General features: G+C 41.0%; 3 protein-coding genes across 7 annotated transcripts; 2 read left to right on the top strand and 1 right to left on the bottom strand.

The window, feature by feature from the left end:
- Positions 1-1,014: 1,014 nt before the first annotated feature.
- On the top strand, positions 1,015-12,789 carry LOC130200126 (ubiquitin conjugation factor E4 B-like). Of its 3 annotated transcripts, XM_056424120.1 has the most exons (12): positions 1,015-1,311; positions 2,417-2,636; positions 4,773-4,908; positions 5,440-5,527; positions 5,750-5,894; positions 5,994-6,219; positions 6,460-6,939; positions 7,803-7,904; positions 8,761-8,902; positions 9,669-9,769; positions 9,938-10,052; positions 10,375-12,789. In XM_056424120.1, the coding sequence occupies exons 1-12, from the start codon at positions 1,288-1,290 to the stop codon at positions 10,510-10,512; spliced, it is 1,917 nt and encodes a 638-aa protein (XP_056280095.1). In that variant the 5' UTR covers positions 1,015-1,287; the 3' UTR covers positions 10,513-12,789. The 3 variants fall into 3 exon arrangements, with proteins under 3 accessions (XP_056280095.1, XP_056280096.1, XP_056280097.1); XM_056424121.1 differs by lacking the exon at positions 7,803-7,904; XM_056424122.1 differs by lacking the exons at positions 6,460-6,939; positions 7,803-7,904.
- Positions 12,790-12,985: 196 nt separating this feature from the next.
- lzic (leucine zipper and CTNNBIP1 domain containing) lies at positions 12,986-15,988 on the bottom strand. Its single transcript, XM_056424126.1, has 7 exons — positions 15,806-15,988; positions 15,448-15,573; positions 15,207-15,342; positions 14,916-15,014; positions 14,711-14,806; positions 14,414-14,495; positions 12,986-14,035 (listed from the first exon to the last, which is right to left on the bottom strand). Exons 2-7 carry the CDS (start codon positions 15,546-15,548, stop codon positions 13,980-13,982), a joined length of 570 nt encoding a protein of 189 aa, XP_056280101.1. The 5' UTR covers positions 15,549-15,573; positions 15,806-15,988; the 3' UTR covers positions 12,986-13,979.
- Positions 15,989-16,528: 540 nt separating this feature from the next.
- On the top strand, positions 16,529-23,386 carry LOC130200127 (retinoid-binding protein 7-like). Of its 3 annotated transcripts, XM_056424125.1 has the most exons (6): positions 16,529-16,651; positions 17,203-17,386; positions 18,374-18,492; positions 22,314-22,492; positions 22,653-22,754; positions 22,888-23,386. In XM_056424125.1, exons 1-6 carry the CDS (start codon positions 16,537-16,539, stop codon positions 22,957-22,959), a joined length of 771 nt encoding a protein of 256 aa, XP_056280100.1. In that variant the 5' UTR covers positions 16,529-16,536; the 3' UTR covers positions 22,960-23,386. The 3 variants fall into 3 exon arrangements, with proteins under 3 accessions (XP_056280100.1, XP_056280098.1, XP_056280099.1); XM_056424123.1 differs by lacking the exons at positions 22,314-22,492; positions 22,653-22,754; positions 22,888-23,386 and adding an exon at positions 19,109-20,648 and having other exon boundaries at positions 18,374-18,483; XM_056424124.1 differs by lacking the exons at positions 16,529-16,651; positions 17,203-17,386; positions 18,374-18,492 and adding an exon at positions 19,506-22,022.
- The last annotated feature ends 907 nt before the right edge of the window (positions 23,387-24,293 follow it).

Below are 24,293 nucleotides of genomic sequence, written 5' to 3'. Positions count from 1 at the left end.
AAAATGTAATTTACCTTTAATTTTGCACAACCAAAGTTTCATTTTAATTAACTTGTCTGATTATCCGATACATGACCTTAACTGGCTTAGTCCTACCCGAGTGGGACTCCTGACATGTGACAGCAGTGCTGCATTTACAGGACAGGTTATTGTTGGTGCACGCAGAGATAGCGGCTGTGTCTTGGACTGAACCTGCAGCTCTGAACTTGGATCTGAAGGAGAGCGAGAGCTGCTGCGTCCCTCCATCTCTGTCTCCAAGCCCTCCTTACAACAGCCGAAGACAAAGGGGTGTATTTATAACCTCGCTCCTGGAAGGTCAGTCACGTTGAAAACATGTCATCATGGAAAATAAGCCTCCCTCAACAACTTTTCCTTGAGTGTTGGGGATGATGACATCGTCTATGACGTCCCAGTCCTTCAATAAGATACGCATCAGTAGGCTATCTGTCAAATATTGCAAGCGTCACAGCAGCTCCTCATAAACAGCAGACTGTAATGAACAAAGAGTAGAACTGAGCTTTTAACTGTGATCTCCTGAGTCTGCTAGAGTGCAGTGAGCATGTGCAATGCATCTCTAGAAGTGTAGTGAGACGTCATAGTAGAATGCAATGAGTCATAGTGGTGTGGTGTGTCATAATGTCTGAGTTAAAATGTGGTCCTTACTCTATTTGCTCTAGTCTCCCTGACAGTTCCTGTTATATATCAATATATGATATTAGCATAATAATGCATAGTTTTGTTAATTCAGTCTGGTTTGTGCTGAATCAATTCAGTTTAATGAACTACATGGTCTGTTGGTATTCCAGGAGGAAAAGGGAAACACAAGGCGTATTTGGATTCATTTCGAACAGCTATAAGTCAATTTTACGAGTCCTGCAAACCATTTGACTGACACAAGAACATACACATACATAACGGCGAACATATCACATTTATCTTAGCGACACAATGAAGCCTCAAACCTCCCCCAGTCGTGAAGTCACGTGACACCGCGTAGAACCAAAATGGCCGCCCTTGTGTTTTGACGTATAATAGCTAACTACTTTTCTTTTTGTTTCATTCTTGGTAGACAACTAGCAAACGAGAGACGTTTCGGAGGACCTGCATCTCGCCATCCTCCATACACCGGCGTCACAGTTTATTATTATCTTGAAGACAATCAAGACTGACACGTATTTGTTGTTCGGGTCGGACGATGCATATTCGGTTCTAATAAAGGCTAGCTAGCTGGCTCTGGCTGGTACTTATCAAAGCGGTTCAGTGAAACAGCCAGCTAACGGAGCTGCGATGGAGGAGTTGAGCGCAGACGAGGTGAGGCGACGCTGCGAAACGCGCCACATGAGTGCCGATACCCGCTCCAGCGTTGTTTTGCTTCGCGTTGCAATATGTATTTTAATGAATTAGTTCCCTTCGGACCTCATGTCGAAGAGTTTCCCACTAGCCTTACTAGCCCACGAGAGGTGCGACTAAAGCTAGCTCCGGGGCTAGCCTCGTTTAACAAACGTATCCTCGATACAATTCCACATGTAATGCTCGTTCAACACCAACATGACGTTACATGCACGCGCGTTACCCAGCGCGACCTCTCCGACCTTTATTGAGCAGAGTCACTGGATGTAACGGGATTTACCCGGTGTGTTCGTGTGTTTCTGTCTCCAGCAGCGGACGTGCTTTTAAATTAGCCGGAGTCGAGCGCTAACTAGCTACCGACACGCTAGAGAGCATATACACCACTGGATTAATATCGATACACTGACTGGTTCTTCCCTGCTATGTGGTTTTTGCCCACACCTTTTTATTGTATGACTGATTGTGGATTTGGCATATTTTCCTGCTAGCTGTCAGTTGCTAACGTTGTTTTTGCTAACGCACAAAAATTAGCCTGCGAGACGACTCAGCATAAAAACACACACCGGGCCACCATTGTGCAATGAACTGTGTGGCCACTGATCCGGGCCACTTGGGCAACGCGCATCGTTTTAGAAAGGGGTACTAATTTGTAACCTTAGTGAACACTTGGCTACTCGAGCAAGTGTGCGCTTGATTTTCTATAGTAACGTTCAGCCTCTTCCACCGAGTTGCACGACGAGTAGCCTTCTCACATCTGACTGTTCGTAACATTGTGTGTGTGTTTTGAAAAGGCGCTGAATGAGAATTTTTTTTTTCTATTATGTGTCTTTTGTCTGGGACTAATGATCAAAGACTGCTCATGAAAAGATGTCACTGTACGTGTGTTTTTATTCAAGCTGATTGTCAATCGTTCAACCATATATATATATATATAAAAAAAGAAGATGCCTATAGATATTCATTTTAACAGTCCTGGTACCTCTTAACTTCATATAATGCAGGTTTGTAGAGTGAGCATTCATAGTACTTTGAGTGGATATGTAATTGTACTGTTATATTATTCAAGATCCGCAGAAGGCGACTGGCAAGATTGGCAGTGGGACAGACGTCACAGCCCGGCACCCCTCTCAGCACACCTGTGACATCTCCACAGAGAGAGACCCCCCCTGGACCCCTCCCTGGACCCTCAGGTGTCGCACCCCAGCCCCTGCCACCAGCTTCCTCTCAATCATTGGGGCTCAATGTACACAGTGGTACCCCTGCCATGTCCCCTGTGGGCACCTCCGGTAAGAAGAACTGAGTAAGATCTACACCAGGGGTGCTCAATACGTCGATCGCGATCGACCGGTCGATCGCGGCGACCTGCCAGTCGATCGCGGCGTAGTATTGGTAGATCGCATGACATAAAAAAAATTTGGCCCGCCCCCCTGTCACTTTCTCTATTGCGCCACATTACAGCAGCAGCATGTCATTTCTGTTTCTACGTGTCGCGTTAACAGTCCTCTGCCCGCCGTCTCGTGTGCCGCGGAGCTCCCGACACCGGTTTGCGCGCATCGGGACGGACAGAGCAAAGAAAAAGTCACTAGCACCCCGTCCCGTCGGTCGATCGCCTTGACTTGGTCACATAATAAGTAGCTTGCATGCTGAAAAAGTGTGAGCACCCCTGATCTACACGTTTGAGATGTATTCAGCCAGTTTCTCAAAATGACAGTTATTGCAGGCAATACTTAAGGGTAAATCCTTTATGATTTTGGATCAATATTAACCAGTTGGCTTTCTCAGGTTGTCACCATAGAATCAACCTTTTTTGTAATCTTTCGTCTAACAACTCTATCATGCTACTCATCCAGGGTTGATAATGGTCTCTGAGGCCTGGAAGATAAATCAACCTTGGATGTTGGCGTCTGTGCTCAACACTGAAAGGGACCTTTGTCTGTGTGACCTTGATATTTGAACAGCGAGAACTAGTCATGCCCCCACAAACGGCAGCAGTTTGTTGTGATCCCCAGTGTCCTGCGGGACACAAAGTGTAGGCTTGCTGTGCAGTGAGAAATGATGCTTTTATGCGTTGCTCTAGAAAATACACCAGTGACTCATGCATGGTTAGACTGACTATCTCCTGGCATTGTTTGTAGGTGTGCATATATGTGGTGTTGTTTCTATACAGGGCTGCCTTTTTATAGCTTGTAGGGCCTGTGGTACTTTTTAGAATTGGGGACATTTTAGATTTTCTTCATGGCAGTCATGCAAGCCTTCGTTGTATCTTAATGTATTTGTTATTAATATTGTACTTGACATAACTACTGTATACAGTATTAATTTTACTTGACTGTTTGTAATTGTATGATTTTTGTGCAACCAGGAGTGAGTTGCTAATTCCTGCACTTCACCCATAGTAAAATCATGGGGGCTAATCAGCTTTCTCTCTACCTGTTTGCTTTAATCAGGGTTTATAAAGGTGTGACACACCATGTTAATCTTAAAAATGCCAATCTGAGCCTTTTGTTAACTTAGTGGGGCCAAACTATTTTTCTTAAATAAAACAGTAACACTGAGTGGCTGCTTCAAGCATATACAAAAGGTACTTAAAAAACGTGACTCCATACTGTACAAAACTTAAATCAGGATATATTTTCTTTTTATTATTATTAATCATGCAAATACATGACAGACTGAAGCCAATGGCTGCATGGGCTGCAACCACAAAATATACAGGACTGTCTCAGAAAATTAGAATATTGTGATGAAGTTCTTTATTTTCTGTAATGCAATTAAAAAAACAAAAATGTCATGCATTCTGGATTCATTACAAATCAACTGAAATATTGCAAGCCTTTTATTCTTTTAATATTGCTGATTATGGCTTACAGCTTAAGAAAACTCAAATATCCTATCTCTAAATATTAGAATATCATGAAAAAGTATACTGGTAGGGTATTAAACAAATCACTTGAATTGTCTAATTAACTCGAAACACCTGCAAGGGTTTCCTGAGCCTTGACAAACACTCAGCTGTTATAAATCTTTTTTTTTACTTGGTCTGAGGAAATATTCAAATTTTATGAGATAGGATTTTAGAGTTTTCTTAAGCTGTAAGCCATAATCAGCAATATTAAAAGAATAAAAGGCTTGCAATATTTCAGTTGATTTGTAATGAATCCAGAATGCATGACATTTTTGTTTTTTTAATTGCATTACAGAAAATAAAGAACTTTATCACAATATTCTAATTTTCTGAGACAGTCCTGTAAATGAGGAGACCCAGAAGAAGAATCTGTCATTGCAAACCGTGTCTCCTCTGGTAGGTCTCTCCAAGGTGTGGGGCCTTCGATCGCAGAGATTCGATAAGTCAAGACTTTTTAAAAAAGCAAACGGATGTAAAACCTTCAACGGCGCTCAGTTGTGATGTTTTGCTTTTGCAGGGGTGGTCTATGGTAGTCAGAGCAGCGAGGGCGTGAGCTCCCTCTCCAGCTCCCCCTCCAACAGCCTTGAGACTCAGTCCCAGAGTCTGTCCCGATCACAGAGTATGGACATTGACACTGCCTCCTGTGAAAAGAGGTGAGTTTTTTTAAAATCTGATATTGTACTACCCATGAAAATAGATTAGTTTTAAAGCACCGCCAGAAAGCTCCGTCTTGATGATTAAATAGTCCTCTGCTGTAGACTTAAAAGGTGTCTGTACAAATATTTAGTTTTCTCTATGCTTGTTGACAGCTTAAATAATAGCAGATATAAAAGATTAAAATGTTTACGATAAAAATATCGCTAAACTTATTCTCAAGATGACCACATGCATTCGATGAATAAAACAGATTGTTTCTCTATAAAGGTGTAAAAATATTCAAGAGTAACTTGATACTTCATGTAATTTAGAAAGATATATTATTTTAAGTATTTGTAGAATAAACTATATAATTATAGCATTTTCTTGCATGGCCACTTTTGCTCTTACAATAATTTGTTTTGAAGTTTATTATAATGCAGTTAACGGTTGAGATAATAGTGCTGCTTCATATGGACCACTGAGGTCTGAGTGTCAACATTGTCTGCTTAAGGATGAAGAGATTTAATAATCCTCTCTTTTTCCAGCATGTCCCAGGTGGATGTGGACTCAGGGATAGAGAACATGGAGGTGGAGGACAGCGATCGCAGGGAGAAGAGGAACTTGCCTGAAAAGGTAAACGGCAGCACTGAACATTACTGCAAAGAGAGGGTCTTTTATCCTTAATTACTTGCCTTTGATCATGCCCATCTTTCGATCAAGTGAGTCTTTAAATGTGTTAACATAAAGGGAGTGTTTGGGAGTTTACAGAATGTAATTGGGGTCTTGGTTGGAGTAACTCTAGTCCATTTGGCATTCATTCTCTAAATGGCAGTTGTCTCATTTCTGCACCTCCAGGAAGCCTCTGCAAACTCAGACGTCTCGGAAGAACAAGCTCTGCAGCTCATTTGTAAGATCCTCCGCGTATCGTGGAAGGAGCAGGATAGAGATGTCATCTTTCTCCCGTCAATGGCTGCAGAGTTTCACCAGAACCCTAAAGATGGTGTGACATTGAATAACATTTGTATCTGACTGACTTTTGTCTACAACCGTCTTTTTGCATTTGATAACTTGACCCCCCCCCCCCCCCTCTCTCCTGTAGTATACTCTGACTTTAAAGACTTGATCGGCCAGATCCTGATGGAAGTCTTAATGATGTCCACCCAGTCCCGAGTCCACAACCCTTTCGCCAGCTTGACCGCCACCTCTCAGCCAATTGCAGCAGCCAAATCCCCAGACCACCGTCTGACGCTAGTGCAGCCCTCCAGCCAAGGTGGCAGCCCCATGGGCCCCAGTGCAGGGTCCTTTGGAGCCAGCTCCCTGTCCAGGCAAGTACCGTGCCTCAGTTTAATGAGCTTTAAGTTTAACTCCTAGAGACATATCACGGCTCTGGGTTGGTCACCTCTTCAAAGGTGTGCTTTATTGATATTTAATCAGTATCATGTGATTGGAAACAGTTATTTGTTGTGGTCTTCACGGTGTTCTGATTTTGCTTTGATCATTTCTATATTTCTCAGACATCGTTGTTAGATGAGTTTTGCCAATCACCGTTTCAATATTGTCCACAGTCTGTATGGGTGTGGTAGTCCTCAGTCGATGGCATTGGATGCAGCTAAGAGGACCTCCCCATCTCTCCCCGCCCCTACTACACCCACTGTACCCTCCACACCCTCTACCCCACAATTCATAGTGCCCCCGAGCCCACCCGCTAGTGCTACTCCACGACATATACTCAACTCTCCATCTGCCCCAATGCCCATCTCACAACGCTATCGGCCTTACTCTGTCACCTCTCCTTGGGGGGCTCCTTCCCCAGCTAGTCCTGGTCAAAGCGGATTTACTTTCTTAGGACCCTCTCTGAGCCCTGCAGGGCCCTCTGTTCCTCCTAACACCCCAGTTCCTGTGCCACCTCCCAGCCCCCAATCCCTCTCCTTGAGCTCACCCAGGGTTCCCAACCAACCCTCCTCCACATCCCTTTCCATGGTGCCCCCTTCTCCCAGATCGAATACCCGACAGGCCGCCTTTGCTTCCAGGATCCCACCGTCTAGGTATCTCATCTTCCATTTGCATGTCAGTGTGTAGAGCGAGCAATAATACTAAAACCATAACTTGTTTGTGAACCCCCAGATTTGAGGTTGTGTGTGAACAGATGGCTTTTGTTGCTTCTTGTGCTAAGTTTCATGCAGTCAGTTCTCATCTACACAAACAAACCATAATCTCAACTGGCAAATATGTACACTTCTAGTCTAAAAGAACAACCTGATATTTTTCGCATTTCCTAAATTGGAATTGCAATTAAGATTGAGGGATTTAATCAAATTAATAGTTAAACATTTCAATCTCCAAATAATTTGAATGCATTTTCAAATGCATTTCCTCACATAAAATGCTAATTCACTGGGTGTTCAGACTATTAACAGATGTTTTTGTTAGTATTGCTTGTTGCTAACATGTATTTATTTAAGGTCTAAACCTTTTTCAAACGACTAATATTATAGTGTAACAAACATGTTTTATAGGTCCTACCTTGCTATGAAATTCGGCAGCAAATAAGCTGTGGCTTCTGCTGCATTGCCTTGGCTTGCTCAGGACGAGTTGTGTGAGTGATCGTGACAGTCAGTTCAGTTATCGGTTGAGCATTTTTCTGACAGTCTAAAAGCCGCAGACAAAATGGCATTAATGAATATTTAAAAAGCAGCACAAGAAGGAGTCCTAAAGAAAGCATGCAACCCTCAAACAGCCTTTTCTCAGTGCTCCCTTCTTCCTTGTCCTCTTTTTTATTCTTTTTTTACTCTTGTTACCATTCTACATTTGTCTTCATGTTTTTCACTTTCCCTCCGTCTCTTCATGCTTGCACAACATCCTCTATTCTTCCACCCTTTCTTCTTGTGTCCTTTCCTCGTCATGTTAGCCCCTTGTCGGTCCTGTCCTTTGCCCTCTCTGACATGTCTCAGGACAGCAGTGATGACGATTCTGAGGAGGAGGATTTTGCACGGGTTCAGTTTGGGTCCAGGTACACCGCTGCACGGTGTTTGTGTGCGTTCGCTCAGTAATGAGTCCACTGCTTGTCCCAGTGGGCCCACGAGGCTTTTCACTCACGATGCACAAACCCACCAGGGTAGAGTGGTAATAAACAATGTAAATGTAGCCATCTTTAAAGAATGCGGGAACTATTTTGGTCATTCGGTCCCAGAACTATAATTTGTTATGTGGTGGTAAGTATTAAACTGCCAACGGTCTGCCAGAGTAACTGAACCGCGTTTTCGCCTTCAAAATCCTGTATATCTGAAGTCGCAGGAAGTTGTCCCTATTTTTGGGGGGGTTAAGTTGGTTCCATTTTTATGTTAAGGAATATGGTTACATCACAGTGTACTTTTATTTGCTACATGGTAGTTTCTTTGCTATTTGACAATATGTCCAAATTTCACTTTTAGCTTCGAGAACATCTTATGGCAGCGGTGATGCCCCTGCTTTGCCTTTTTGTTCAATGGACAAATAAAGTACATTTTTATTATCTTCTACAGTTTTCGTGCTTTGAAGCAGCTTGCATACAGGATTTGCAGTTACAGCTCACCACTAACCATTAAATGCAGCAAGCTGAATCTTAATACCAGCTTCAAAGACTTTCTGCAAACAGCCGTTTATTGTTCAATATCATCGCTTTCTCTTTCAAGAGCCCATTACTGAGATGCTGCAATGCTGTCACTAATGCTTCATTTGGTTTTTTTCAGGACCCCATGAGAGTTGGCTTGAGTTTTTTAACCATACATACATGATTATGTTTGATGCTCATGGTGTATCTCTCTGTGCTGTGTTTCTCGTTATGTAATAAGCCCTCCTGTGTTCTTGTTTACTTTCTTCATGTATAGTCTCGGTGCATCTGGAGGAGTAATGTCCTGCAATTCAGCCAGCGACCGCTTCACCATTGAGACTTGCAAAGAGACAGAGATGCTGAACTACCTCATTGAGCGTTTTGACAGTGTTGGCATGGAGGAGAGAAAAGCTCCCAAGGTAAAGTATCCGTCTGTCGGACCAAAGAAATGTTCTGATTCACGCGAAAAGTATTTTATTCTTTTCTATTCCTTCTACTGAAATCTGTACATGTGCTGAACATTACGGTTATCATTTAAGTTAAAGAAATGATTAGGATCATATAAGTGTTTACTTCTGTGTACTTCTTTTTCAGACCTTTTATATTTATTTATTTGATTTATACATTTTAAATTTTTATTTTATTTTAAAGGTTATTATTGTTCTGTTATGTTTGTATTTAATCTTAAGAGGAAATCCTATTCAGAGATCAATACAAGCCTTTGTCATTGTATTGATCCACCATTCAGTTTAATTGCATGCACAGACGTATTGAGTGATCGAATGAAGACGGTACTTTAAGCATTTAACTACATTATGGTTTTCCCAAAAGCAGAACTCAGATTTTAAGATTGATTCAGATTTACGGATACATTTTTAGCTAGTATTTGCATCACAATATCTCCAATATATGATTCCATCACAATCCAATTCCCTGGAAGATGATAAATTATATTTAATCATTGCCCCGGCCTACTAATTCACCACTTCTAAATTGGTTACAAAATGTCCCGAGGACAGTAGAACAGTCTGTATCTCAGCCGAGCTGCAGGCCAGATGGTCTGGAAACAAGCGGCCGCTTTGCTCGTGAGAGAAAACTGATTCTACTCTCTCCAGAGCAGCTCATTTATCTTGTCACACCTCTAACCGCTTTCTGTTTTCTCATCCTCTTCGGTTTATCCCTCAGATTTGTAGCCAACCAAATGTCAGCCAGCTTCTCAGCAACATTCGCTCTCAGTGTATTTCTCATATTTCCCTGGTCCTGCAAGGCACCTTGACCCAGCCACGGTAAGCCATCCAAGCCACACACTGTGGACATCTTTGGCTTATTACATTTGTGTATCTTCTGTTCCTCCTCCATTTAGCCTGAGTCTCCATAGCAACTACGCTTTCACTTTGACTCAAGAAACTTTATTTATTTATTTTTAGCACAATGCTTCTGTTTCCTATGTGCAGGAGCCCTCTGCATCAGTCTTTGCTGGTACCTTATCTGCTGTGTCGAAACCTTCCATATGGCTTTATTCCAGAGCTGGTGCGCATCACCCACCAGGAGGAAGGGGCCTTCAGTCAGGTGTGAAGCACAGCCGTCCAGTTTTGATGCATGTTGATACTTATTTAGTGTCACTTAGGCTGAAACCTGTCCCAGCATTCAGTGGTGCAGGAAGACACATAGATACACTTCTATGGACAGATGAAACTACATTGTACTAACTTTAGATTTTATAAATGATAAAAAAAAGTACATCTTAATAGGGAGGAACAAACCTTTTTGAAGTAGCGTTTACAGAATGTCAGTGATAACAGGTTTTGGTGATCTTTATGCTGTAAGATGGAAACGCAGTTCTAAATGTTGACATGACACGGATGCGTGACATGTTTTCTCTCGTTTTCAGATCTTCACTCCCATCCTCCATGGGCTGGCTCTTGCAGTGAAAGAATGTTCCTTCGACAGTGACAACTTTAAATTTCCCCTTATGGTAATGAGACGTTGTCCTGGTCTGACCAATACTGTAGTACCAAGCATGAGTTGAGACTCAATGTAGTTCAAGGAGGATTTGCAGTACAAAAGGAATGAATGAGGTCCTGGGAGCCTGTGGGGGCAACCTGTCTGCTCAGTTGATGGGACGGCTCTAGATGTACAGCATATGTATCGGTGTGCTTCAATGTTCAATATGCTAGTGTTGCCATTCTGCTGCTTCTCCTCTTGGATGGATATGATAATCCTGTTCTTCCTACTTTGACAATATAATTAACTTTTATCTCACTCTCCATCCATGCACAAAGCAATATAGTCTGATTTGGGCCCTCTGGGCATTTGGTGTATTCAAGTAGTTCAAGTAGTTGGCGTGTATGATATTTTGTGATGTTGGTTCTAATTGTCGTCTTACAAATGCATCAAGTAGATTATATATTGAAGAATCCACTAGGGGGAGAGTAATCAAAGTACTTTTCAGGATTGTTTTAATTGCAAGTTCCGTTTCCATGGCGCGGCTATTTAACCTGAAATAATAATAATAATAATGGAGACGTATGTTAGAGGCATTTTTTAACTGGTTCCAATCGCAGAATATGCACCGTCTTTATCGCAGCGCAAGGAATTACAACCGAGGTAATGACTGCATAGTTTACAGACAGAAAACAGTTTGAGAATGAATCTTCTTCTTCTTAAAATGAACTATTTTTTTTGCCGTAGACCACTAGATTTTATTGTACATGTAACTGTACCGTAGAGTGGTTCTAAGATATTTGTTTACATTTGGTAAACTTATTTTCCTTCTGGTGTCAGTGTAAAGCTTATACAATTGATTGGGAACATGTGTCCAGCCTCTATCTCCTCTCAGTCACTGTTGTACAGAATATATCTCTCCCAACGCCAGATACAGAGGTTCCTCCACGCTAAACTATTTGGTGTTTGTCTCATGTTTTTGGATACCAGGTTAAAATGTTAACGTTTCCCAAACCTGGATTAATTAAAGCAAATCAGATTTGGGGCATCAAGCGAACAGAATGTGGCATTATATATCGGGATTAGAGATGTCGCTGTTTTGAGTCTCATATTTAGCGTTCAAGTCTATTTTTAGAGGCCAAAATTGAATTCAAATACACGTTCAAGGCTTCTTCTGAGGGTTTGAGTTGCACAGTTGTGTTTCTGAGGTTCAATTAATGTATACTTTATAAAAGAGGTCTGTGGTGGAAAGGTAGTGAACAGTCTCCCCTCCATGATGACTTGGACTTTTAAAAAAGAGGGCCAGGTCTGAGCCGGCTGAGATGGGAGTGCCTTTTTTCCGATCATAGCGCAATTAGCAGGTCTAACAAAAACACTCATCCGCGCTCTTTTATTGAGGCCATTTTTGTTTGTTTATTTTTTATTTGTGTTTGTTTAATGCTAGATTTCTTACAGAGCTGGGGATTACATCTTGTTTCAGTTTGTTGTAACAGTAGTCCACTGCTAGTTTTATTAAAAGTGAAAACGTTTTACATAGATGTCACGTGTCCATGTTGATGTGTAGAGCAAGTAGATCCATATTGTATGTTCAATAGATATTGTACTAAATCATTGACGGATACACCTTTAAAAAGATGTACAGTACATTATGAAATTGCTTTGGCAGCATACATGGGTATACTGTTAACGACCTATTTGTGTATAGTGGAAGGTAATTTTGAACAGCGTCCTATTGCCTGAGTTGTTGAGAAATGATTTTGAGGGCAGCATGAAATTCACAAGAACCAGAGTATAAGCCTGTCGAAATTCTCCGTTTCATGACGTCAAACACTTAATGTCCATATTTCATCTGCAATTTTAAAGTCCACCACCATGGGTCACTGATACGTGCACACTGAATCATGAGTCAAGTCTCCACTGGGACTCCACCACCTCCAGTTTTCTGGGCTTGGCGCTGTCTGACCAGCCCCCGAGCTCAGTGTAAGTTGGTTGAATTGAATGTCACTGCCTAACAAACTGAAATGCAGCCAGACTGTTATTACAATAAGATTTAAGGGGAATTTAATTTGCATGAACCACAAGTTTGTGTACGTTCCATGTGGGGTTGTGAGACAGGAGACGTGACACACTACTGATTCTCAGAATGTCTGTTTCACACGTCCACGACACTCCAGATATATATATTTTTCTTTTCTTTTAAAAATGTGCTCAACACCGAAGGTGGCGATGTTTTCAGGACGGTTGAATGCTTCCTTTGTGCTTGTTGGAGCTGCTCTCACTTTTCTACCAATTCAAAGGCAAATTGTAGTGAAGTTGATGCTTGCTCATAAACAAAATAAAGGATGATTGAGATGGGGTATAACTTTGGTCTGCTCTTGTTTTTCTTCAGTCGCTATAAGTGTATGACTAGAGACTTACACACCTTGGGCAGTGCTACTGAAAGTATTTTTTTTAATGTGGGGCATTGGCGCCCCCTGGTGGTAAGAATTATTTACTCTAAAGCCCAAAAATAAAAGGTGAAACAGGTAAAGACTCATCTTAAATATATTTAAACGCCATTGATACTTCAATATTTTAATCACATTCAAAGAAACACGGCTTCAAAGCTGAATATCATAATATTCTTCATCATTCAGACCTCTGGTATTTGCTTTCAAATGGCTCAATCCAGTGGTTGAAGAGGTGTTTATCCTTTCATCATTTGCAGAGTGAGGACACCATGAACAGCTGGTCCTGTAAAGTGACCTCATGTTAATTGGCCGTTCAACGTCCACGGAGACTATTAATCAAACACCCTCATGAGATGGCTGTTAAACAATTACAGGACCCTCCGCCATGTTTAACACGTGGAAACTAAACCACCCCGTGGATTTATAATCACATTGCAAACAAACTGGAGAAAAAAACTCATCTGATCAAATTGTTTCTCAACATTTCAGTCCTAACTGCACCGGACCAATGCCGTTTCCATGCCGACTCAAAGAGAATAGTTTTGACCGGCATGTTTCAGAAGAAGAGGCCATAGTGTGTTCATTATATATATATATTTAGCCACGTTTCTATCTATTCCTGCATAGAGCCATGGCTGCCACGCTATGTCAATATCATATTTTGCATGTGTTGTAAAAACAAAGACATTTACATACTAGAGTTACTGTCTTTGTAGTGTTTATGATTACTTCAAAGTTCTCGTGCTGTACAAATACCTGAAACAGCAGAGTTTGATTGAAATTGAAAACCTTAAAACAACAATATTGAATTTTCAGGTTAAACCACCGTGAGACACGGCAACGCAATCACAAATACAGCACTTTACATTCATGTCCATGTCTGCTTATTCCAAAAAACACATCCTCGTAATACAATTTCAGAAGCCACTAGATAAATTAAAAAAGGACATTTGCAAAAGCTGAGAGCTATTTTTAAAAAAAAATACAGGTGTTAGCATCTACAGAAACACCTCGAAGTGCACCGATTATTTACAACGATCAATTGGCACATTTCTTTCTTGGTAGTATTAAAGACAGTCAAAATTAACATTTAGTAGAATTCCTATGCCTTGGTTTTCACACCACAGCTAGCTAAAGCCAGAATTTTGTCTTCAGAGCCTGAAAGAAAGGAAAAGACGAGGTTAAAGAGGAAAATCCATCCAAGAACTTGATGAGCAGGATTCTACATTTTCAAGGATTAAATACAGGGTTGCACAGTGAAATGTGCTTGCAGATTTCTTCACGCTACAGACATAGAAAACTAAAACAGTTATTACAAATATTTTATTAGAATTGAATACTATAAATGGGAAATTAAATAAAACACATTATATAAAAGTAGCACTTACGGGAGAAATGCAACGGAGAACGAAATAATATTTACAAAGACTAAATACAAATACTGTTCTATAATATAGAATAAATATATACAAATATGTGTAGAATATGAGTGTAATATAAAACTTTGTATCAGTGAAATCGCATGTTTATTCTCACCTAGGTTTGCAGTCACTTTTTCAAACTGGCTCAGAGTAGCTGTGGCATTTTCAGTGAGAAACGTCTCGTCCTCTGAAGCGAGCTGTCCCCGTCGAGAGACAAAAACAAATTCATTAATTCAAGGCTTGATCGAACAATTATCTTTAAAAAGGTAACAACTTCTTCTGAAGGGCCTGTTGCAGAAACTGGTCCGTCAGCCCCATAATACCAGCGGACTAAGATAAGTCATGTGGACTCATGAGCACGAGCCTCTGAATCCCCCAAGACCAGTGGAACAACAGAACGTCTCTGCCTCACCTTCTCTCCCAGTTTCCTCAGGGCAGTGAGGATTTCCATTTTCTGCTGCGTGTACACGTCCCGCGGCAGTTTCCCCACGATCACATCTCGGTCCATCTGTGCAAAAATATCACACCCTAGTTGGATTTCTAGTTTCAGACAACGCAAAGGAGTACAACTGTGCACGAAACAAATACGACCACGTCCTTGACTTTGGGGTGCAAACCTCTGCTAGTCTGGTTCTCAGCTGCTCCGGCTGCTTCTTCGCAAACAGTCGGATCACCTCTGGCGTTTTGAAAGCTTGACTGATGGCCGCCTGGGTTGCCTGATGAATAAAAACCGTTTATTGCCAAGAAAAAAAAAAGAATTTGACTTGGTGAAAGGTGCATAACAAAGAAAAACGCACAGTGCGAGACATGAGACATCATTTAGAAATAGAAAATTGTCTTTAAGCGTCACCCTATTTAAGTCACCCTAAATACACAGTAGCTGCACATCATCTAGTGCGTGTCCATACCAGCTGCATTCCACTGAGCTCATCCACCAGGGTCATGTCTCCCGTCATGATCTTTTTCAGGGAGTCGTTGAATTCACTCAACTGCTCCAGGGTTTCTTTTTTTGTCTCCTCATACTCTTCCTCGTCCAGCTCCTCTCTAAAAAGGGAGGATGAGAAGCCAACAACGGCAAAAAGGTGTTGAAGTATTTTCTGGCTTCGATGAGATCACTTGGCAGTCTAACGAGGTGGTTCCTGTGTGCACCTGCATTCCTCCAGATCCTGAAGCTGCTGCATCAGTCTGTCAAGTTGACCTTCCATATTTTGCCTCAATTTCCCAGTTTCTGATTTCCCTCGAGAGGCCATGCTTAGTTCCAATCTAGTTTCCAACCTTTGGAGAAGGCAAACATCAGAATAAAATCTTAGATATATTATCTTGGCATACTTTATCAGAAGGGCGTTGTTGGAGCAGTCCAACAGCACCGTCAGGGCGACATCAATGATATTATCAAACTGTGGACGACTCCTCTATCTGTAAGAGTCTCTGAGCTTCTAAGCAGCTGACAATACAGTTATTCAGTGAGCAGGATAGCTAGCTCGCGTGCTAAAAGAAAACGTCTCACCGGCCCGGGACTCTTTGTTCACAATTGTAAACCAGTTGTTCGATGAGTTAAATATGAGCACCAGCTTGACGAATAAACAGTCAAACTAGCCGTATCATAAAATGCCTTTCTCAACCCGCTACTTCTAAGACCGGTTGCACCATATGTGATGTTTGTCGAGGCGTTCGTGGACCTATATTTGTAATTGTGAACACAGCGCAGGCGTGTGGGTGCGGTTCACTGCTTCCGGGTTAGTTCCGTCCAATCAGATGTAGTTCTGGTTGGTTCCGTCCAATCAGATGTATTTCTGGTTGGTTCCGTCCAATCAGATTTCTTAATGTCACGTCTATACCGGAAGTGCCTCATTGCAGAGAAGACCGCAGCAGTTTCTTTTGGTAGTGCAATTATGATTTACATTACGTATCTTTCTCTACGATAGCAAACTCATTCATTGTTTCCTGAGCTCGGTTTTGAGTCCTATGCTTGTGCTTCATCTACAGAGGCAGCTAAAGTTACCGGTGGTTTCTGATTTAATGTCATATGAAGCTCGCTAACCCACCATGATGTTATAGTTTTTTATTCTCTTAACTCGTGTAACTCTTATCACATAATCATTCATTCTCTGAAGCAAATGCAAAGCTTCCCTTTAAAGGTCAGAGGGCGAGAGGGATATTTGACACCTGACCCTCTTGAACACCTTTAAATTAGCTGACTTCCGTCTGTTTTCTTCTGCATATGTTATAGTCGGAGGCATGGACGGTCAGAGTCGAACCAAAGTGGTGCTGCTGGCCTGCGGGTCCTTCAACCCCATCACCAACATGCACCTGAGGATGTTTGAACTGGCCCGAGATCATCTGGAGGACACAGGTTGAGTGAAACGAGAAGGAAACCTTTGAGAAATATAAGAGGCTGATGCGCATGCTCGATACCAGTGGTGGAGGAAGTATTCCGATGCTTTACTAAAGAAATGTATCAATGCATTCATGTGTAAATACAACAATACATTATATTACATCCACCTTGCATTCATTTTTAAAAGTAGTAAGTACATACAACATACTTATGTGCAGCAGCATGTACTTAAAATTATCACAGAATAAATACTTACTATGCAGCATAATGTATATTATCAGATTATTATGGATGTGGATTTAGATTTAACTACTTCATATACTGGTGGGCAGTTTAATATAAATTAAAAGTATCAGAACATGGATCTCAAAATTACCATTGAGTCATATGTCACTACTGATAGATTACATTAGGCAATACATTCAGTTAGATCATCATTTGAGTCAAGAAAAAAAAATATTATTATGATTAATTAATCAAAAACATTTGTATTCATGTTTTACAGATTAGCGTATCTGCTGTGCCATTACTATAAACCCTCTGTTCGCACTACTTTGTTGTCTAAGGTCATTACAGGGTGGTGAAAGGCATCATCTCTCCGGTGGGGGACGGCTATAGGAAGAAGGGTCTGATTGAGGCCTGCCATCGTCTGGAGATGGCCAGATTGTCCACAGAGAACTCAGACTGGATCACAGTCGACTCCTGGGAAGGCTTGCAGCCAGAGTGGGTGGAGACAGCCAAAGTCGTTCGGTAAATTAACAAGTATTATGTCCTGTGAGTGTCAGTGCTTGGTATTGCCACCTGTGCTCTTAAAAAGGTGTAACATGAAAGCTGCTTAATCAATCAGAGTTTCCTTGCTCGCTGTTATCCTCTGAATCTTTTTTGTCAGTGACTACACCTCAGGTAACCCATTCATCAGATCTCTAATACAACCACAGCCTGTAGTAATGACAGCTCCTATAGCAGTTTATAATTTGATGTGATTGTTAAGTGCAAGTGATGAATGATGGAAGTAAGTAGTGTCCGAGTGATGTACGCTGAATTCTCGAGATGGTGCACAAAAGCCTTGCAGTTCTACTCAGCATCACAGAGTTGTGATGTATTAAATGGAGTAATCGTGATATAAATCCAGTATTGCATATCTATTAAAAAGGTATTTTAATCAAACATTAGCTTCCTATGTGACATTATTGTTGATTGTGGTAATAAGTATGAATATCATTTATCTCTTCAAGAAATATATTTTTTAGCTATTTTCCTGTCACTTAAAACATTTACAAGTTTTCTAAATTGCTTTACAATTATATATTTGCCACTAATATCCATCTATATATGTAATATGGGGATGTGGATTGTCTTTACTGTGATTTAATTACATTGGTTGTTCTGTACACATGACATCTTGTGCGCGTCTGTCCGCCCTGAAGAGGGATCTCTTCTCAGACGCTCTTCCACAGGGCGTCGTATGCTGTGTGTCATATTATATTATACACTTAATTGATTTTACTCAACTTAAAAACAAATGCCTGAGCTAAAGAAATGTTGACACTATTTCTTTGATATGGAAGTATTTGGCCAAACATGAAGTTTGATTTGTATTAAAAAGTAATTTAATGGTAAATAATATACATATTAAATGCAAAGCATAATCAGACAATCATACATTTTACTCTAGGACATCTATTTGCTGTTTGACAGGGTTTGGCTGCATACTAAATGTTGACTGTATTGTCCTAGGCATCACTATGCTGAACTGCTCGCAGCAGAGAAGAGCAACGATGACGTGGACACGGTCAACTATGTAAAAAAGAGACGCATAGAGGAATCATCTCAACAGACAAGGAAAGGTAGGCCATGTTGGATCATGTATTGTTCTTTTTTACTCCTTTCCAATCCCTGATTCCAGACGCGTCCGAGCCTGCATCCACTGTATTCATGTTGAATTGTATTCAGTTTAACTCATAACAGGAGGCGATGGTGTCAGGGCGCGGTGGTGTGTGATGGGTGACACCCAATCACACCCCCGATAGTAAAGACAGGCAAGGTGTAAGACTCAAGGTGTTACTTGATTTGACAACATTTTTCACACTACTGACAAGAATACATCGTGTGAATTGTTCGCAGTGCACAGGTTTATTTATACACCTGAGCAGGAGAAGTGCATTCTGTTCTTAGCCATAACTACTATTGATACTTAATTAATTTAGATATGCTTTTAAAGGACTTTGCAGATCACTGATCAAATATATTTTTTAACAGCCTTTATCAACACTTAATATGTATCTATATATTTCTTGACTTTAATTTTGAATATCCTGTTTGATCATCTAATCACTACTTTTATGATCTCACTCTCGCTTTTGTGCATTTTTCTCTTTCTTTTCTTGTTTTCTTAATTTTTCTTCTTCTAGAAATCACTTAACAGCTTTGTTACGATACACAAATAAGATATTATTCTTTCTTCATGCTCAGATGGCCCTCAGCTACTGTTTCTGTGTGGGGCTGATGTCCTCGAGTCCTTTGGAGTACCCAACCTGTGGAAGCAGGAGGACATTGATGAGATTGTGGGCCACTACGGTTTGGTTTGCATCACCCGCAGCGGCAGCGACCCCAACAAGCTCATCCACAAATCCGACGTGCTGTGGAAGAATCGCAAGAACATCCACGTGGTCTACGAATGGGTGACCAACGAGATCTCAGCCACTCATGTGCGCCAGTCTCTGCGTCGAGGTCGGAGCGTCAGGTACCTGATGCCAGACAATGTGGTGAATTACACACAAGAGCACGGGCTCTACAGCGCGGAGAGCGAGCAGAAAAATGCAGACGTGGTTCTAGCACCCCTTCAGAAGTACTTGGGTCCCTCCTCCAGCTGAGGAAGTGGACTGCTGCAATTCAAGCTTCCACCAGTGCCTTGTGTGTGTGTGGTGTGTGTGTGTGTGTGCGTGCGTGGGTGTGTGTGCATGTGCGTGTGTGTGAGAAGCTGAATAATTAAGCAACTGGCTGTGAAGTATATCTGGTGTGTGGGTATTGAACTATGGATTCACAATTTTGTTTTAAATAGTCAGCCTGAATATAAAAGTCAGTTTGGTATTTCATGAAATATGATAAGTAACAAATTATTTGTAATCTTTTACTTGCTTTACTTAAATGCATCAGTTTAGTCTATCACTCAAAATTATCACTTTTTGTACCGGCAGCACTTGTTAAAGCAGACAATATGGTTTCAACATGTTCACGTATTATAATTGTTTCCTATTGCTGAAGCATAAATACTCAACAAACTACACACAACCACACAGAGGTATTTAGCAAAATCAAAGACTTCATTTTAAACTTTTCTTCAGTTTTCAGAGATGTTGTTTGAGTAAAGTTCATGAATGTATTGATCAAACACAACACACAAGATTAGCAGTCCTTTTGCACTGATGAAAATGTGTATGTTTCCACATCAGTACATCGATACATCAATGATATTTCTAAAGGTAGCATTTTGCACTGAGAATCAGAGTCTAACAAGAATGCAGTCAATAAAGGCAGCATTGTGGAGACAAAAAGATCAAATGAATTAGTTTTATTCAATTAAATTTGTTTCAATTTCCCCATTTTTCAATTGCTAATGCACATTTTTGAAAGCACTGCTCTGTTGTAAACGGCACTGACCGGTGGTCTTTGTTATCGTGCTGATTGAGGAAACGACGGCCAGGCGACACAGGTCTTGGCCAACTGGTCTGAGGTTTTGGCATTTTGAATGTCAGTGTTTTGAAATGGGAAAACAAAAAGCTTCATGTCAGAATCCCTATGTAGAGAACGGTGTGAGGTGTGTTGCATTGCCGATTGGGTGCTCAACAAAAAATGGGTTTAGAGTTTTGGAGACGAGTGCCTGTCTCAATAATTGTGCTTTATTTGTCATATCAGTGCATTAGCAATTGCAAAATAACGTTAGTGCGGCAGACTTGAAAATGAAGGTGTGATTTGTATTGGCTGATAGTGAAATAAACAACTCTCTTTCCTACCTCAGAAGCTTTTCATTGCTGTTCTGATTCGACTGCTCAGATCCTCAGTTAAGGAAGTGCCAAGTGGACCCCTGTTCTGCCTGATTAAAAGGCTGTTTGTCCGTGGGGGTTAACTTGTGTTTCAGGTAATCATCACTGACAGAAGATAAACGCTGACATAACCAAATCCTGCTAACTAAAGACTGATAGTGGTGTGTTGAAATGAAAGTTGAAGCTGTTGAAGTAAGGGTATACGTTTGCATTACATGAATCTAGTTTTCAAACTTAAAAGCAAAGTTACAGTTTACTGGGTGACGAGTTGGTTGGTTCTCATTACATCACTGAGTCATGCTTATCTTATCAACCAGTTCATTTTTGCGTGAGTTAGATATGACTGATATCGTGTCAGCACATGTTAAACATGTGCTGACATGATATCATGGGTTTCGGGTTTTGGAAACAGGTTTTTCCACAGCGCATCAGAGCCGTTGTTTTGCTTCATAGTTGAAGCTACAAAAGGAGGAAAAACTACTTTAATGTTTGGACAAGCAGCATGTGTTTTTTTTCTTCTTTCAATCTGGAGGTGTGTCAATTCCTCTCATGCTGCAGTCATACCTTCCCCATTGCACAGAGAGGTGTGCCATTTGGATTGGTCCACGGAGGTTACAGCTACATTGTTAAACAGGAAAAATAAGTCCCGTCTTAAACAGATATTGCACAACAGTTTGACAATGAATATTATGTATTACAGAGTTACGCTTATCCATCGCTCTAAGAGAGGGAGAGTCATTCTCTTTTTTATAAAGTTTTATCACAGAAAGTGTGTGTGTGTGTGTGTGTGTGTGTTAGTCTTAGAGTTATGCTTGTCCATAGAGGGAGAGTCATTCTCTTTTCTAAAGTTTTATCACAGAAAGCTTTTGAGTTGCAGTAACAACACCTCTTGGAATGTGATGGGATAATGGATGAAAATACCAAAGAAGAAGAATAAAGAGACCAAATTAGACCTTCCTCTAAATATGAAGGTCAACGTGTTTGTATGTATGTTAATGTGCGACGTCAGGCCAATCCTGACGTGTATTAGTCAGTGGAGGGACCAGTCTGACGTGTCTGGCCTTCCTCTTCCACCCTGACACTGACTAGAGCTCCTCCCTCTTCCTCACGAGCAAATGAGACATAGGGTCACGTACCTTTAGTCACCAGGTCTTTCACCACACCACATCTTTTCAGAACTCCTCATCAGCCCAGCAGTGTGCGGATCACATTTTATTCACAGACCCACATACCACCGGCTCAGAAGGAGGAACAAAAAAAAGTCATCAAGATGCCAGCCAGCCTCTGTGGTACATGGCACATCATCAGCAATGACAACTTGGAGGGCTACATGACTGCAATTGGTAAGTCCTCGAAGCAAGTTTTAATCCAACAAGCTTCTCAAATGTAAAATCTCTGAGTGACTTGTTGAGGTTTCTACAATTATACTATATACTGATATAACATTGTACACAAAATAGAGCACTGGGAGTGTGATACATTGTCAGCTCTAGGTGAAAAAACATGAGGATGTGCTTTTGTTGCTGATGGGGGGGACTGTGTGAGGGAAATAATGTGTTTGCAACCTGTGGGTGAGTTTGTCCACCAGAGTTGTCCTCTGTACACTAAAGGAGAACACTTCCTCTACGTTCCAGGTATCAGCCCTTGCTTACAAAAGATTGCTCTGAAACTAAAGCTGAAGAAGGTGATTGAGCAGCAGGGGGACAAGTACATCATCAAAACTGTCAGCACCATGCGAAACTACACCATCTCCTTTAGAGCGGGTCAGGAGTTTGAGGAGTTCACCGAGGGACTGGACAACAGGCATGTCAAGGTGAAGATAAATACCTGGGGAACTTGCTGTTCAACGTGATTGTGAGCATAATGACTGCAATTGGTTTTCAGATCATGTGCTAGGTATTATCTTTTATTAGGGCTGCTAAACCTGTTCTATGTTGTGATTTACACTTTCTTCTTTTGTGCCAACTGCACAGTCACTGGTGACATGGGAGGGGATTAAACTGGTGTGTGAACAGACGGGAGAGAAGAAGGACCGGGGCTGGGCTCACTGGATTGTAGAGGACAAGCTGTATCTGGTAAGCATATGAATTTAGATTAGAGATCTTACATGTTCCACATCATGCAAGAATCTAAATTAATTTCCCCATTTGTATCGCATTTTATTATACATCATAGTAAATACATATTTCTGTGATATATTTCCCTTAGGATCTGTTCTGTGACGGAGAAGTCTGCAAGCAGGTTTTTAAGAAGAAGAACGTTAACAGTGAAAAGAATTGAAAGATGTGTTTCCGTCAGGGTGCGGATGCCCACCACTAGATGGCAGCACTGCATTATTCTTGGTCAGACACTGTCTGTCTACACTGGTTTGTAGCTCAGGGTAATTGGCCTCTGTTAAGAGCAAACCTTTTTATTTTCTTCCATGTCTCTATGGTCTGATGGGAAACATTTGAAGTACATTTTGTTCGCACTGGCTTGTGCTGTCCATCGGACATTTGGTTGAGCTAGTTGTAAAAAATACAATATCTCATTCATGTAGATACATGTATACCCATGTACAAGAATAAGAGGGTAGGAGAAATATTCGTGTACATTTTGTATCGCTGACAAAAATGGGTTTAGAAAGAAATCTGAAGTGGCATATTTTTTTATTCAATCGTTCTTTTTTGTTATTATGTCCTTTTTAAAATAAACAAATTATTTTGTCTGATGTGTGCTGTCAGGGTTCTTTCACACATAGATCTGGCCTGTGTCATCATTTATCCCACAGGTGGTGATGGAGGCAGCAATCTGTGATATAATGAATGTGTGATATGTTAGGCCTACAATGGAGCGCTATGCTGTTGCTAAGCTGCCATCTATAGCTGGTAATTACTTTATTTATTATTACTTACTGGAGTTCAAGAGTTTCACTAAGAACCGAGCTGTTCCCTCGCTGCAAAGCCAAATGGGACACGAGGTGAAGGAACTCCATTCTTTTCAGCAATAACACCATTGTTGTGACCAACAGTCAAGAACTTGCATTACACCTAAAATAATCTGGATATATTTAATATGCTAAGATATATTTTTCCCCTTCTCCTGTCTTGTTCTGAACACTTCACTAAAGTACCTTTCAATATAAAACTATTAATAACTAAGGCAGATTTGGCACACTGGATAAGAATAAAGGCTGATTCTCAGCACTGCTGTCATACAAAACGGTTTGTAGCATAAATTAAGTCCTTTATTTTATTGACCAAACACCTCAGTCATAATATTGTAACAGGTATATACAATTTTTCTTGACAGAATTAATATTTAAAAGGCTCAAGGATTTAACAGTGTGATTAGACATTGTGTAGTGTGACGTAATAGTTAGCGAAAATGTAATTTACCTTTAATTTTGCACAACCAAAGTTTCATTTTAATTAACTTGTCTGATTATCCGATACATGACCTTAACTGGCTTAGTCCTACCCGAGTGGGACTCCTGACATGTGACAGCAGTGCTGCATTTACAGGACAGGTTATTGTTGGTGCACGCAGAGATAGCGGCTGTGTCTTGGACTGAACCTGCAGCTCTGAACTTGGATCTGAAGGAGAGCGAGAGCTGCTGCGTCCCTCCATCTCTG

This window comes from Pseudoliparis swirei, chromosome 9 (assembly GCF_029220125.1).
Source record: "Pseudoliparis swirei isolate HS2019 ecotype Mariana Trench chromosome 9, NWPU_hadal_v1, whole genome shotgun sequence".
Lineage (NCBI taxonomy): Eukaryota > Metazoa > Chordata > Actinopteri > Perciformes > Liparidae > Pseudoliparis > Pseudoliparis swirei.
Note: the sequence above shows the minus strand (reverse complement) of the source record. Positions and strands in the feature narration are given on the sequence as shown.

Excerpts from the sequence above, each read along its gene's own strand:
- LOC130200126 (XM_056424120.1), top strand. The coding sequence starts at position 1,288 with ATGGAGGAGTTGAGCGCAGACGAG. Across the intron at positions 1,312-2,416 it reads AGGAGTTGAGCGCAGACGAG|ATCCGCAGAAGGCGACTGGC; the intron begins GTGAGGCGACGC and ends ATATTATTCAAG. Across the intron at positions 4,909-5,439 it reads ACTGCCTCCTGTGAAAAGAG|CATGTCCCAGGTGGATGTGG; the intron begins GTGAGTTTTTTT and ends CTCTTTTTCCAG.
- lzic (XM_056424126.1), bottom strand. The coding sequence starts at position 15,548 with ATGGCCTCTCGAGGGAAATCAGAAACTGGGAAATTGAGGCAAAATATG. Across the intron at positions 15,015-15,206 it reads AGCTCAGTGGAATGCAGCTG|GCAACCCAGGCGGCCATCAG; the intron begins GTATGGACACGC and ends TTTATTCATCAG. Across the intron at positions 14,496-14,710 it reads TGAGGAAACTGGGAGAGAAG|CTCGCTTCAGAGGACGAGAC; the intron begins GTGAGGCAGAGA and ends CGACGGGGACAG.
- LOC130200127 (XM_056424123.1), top strand. The coding sequence starts at position 16,537 with ATGGACGGTCAGAGTCGAACCAAAGTGGTGCTGCTGGCCTGCGGGTCC. Across the intron at positions 17,387-18,373 it reads GAGACAGCCAAAGTCGTTCG|GCATCACTATGCTGAACTGC; the intron begins GTAAATTAACAA and ends GTATTGTCCTAG. Across the intron at positions 18,484-19,108 it reads ATCTCAACAGACAAGGAAAG|ATGGCCCTCAGCTACTGTTT; the intron begins GTAGGCCATGTT and ends CTTCATGCTCAG.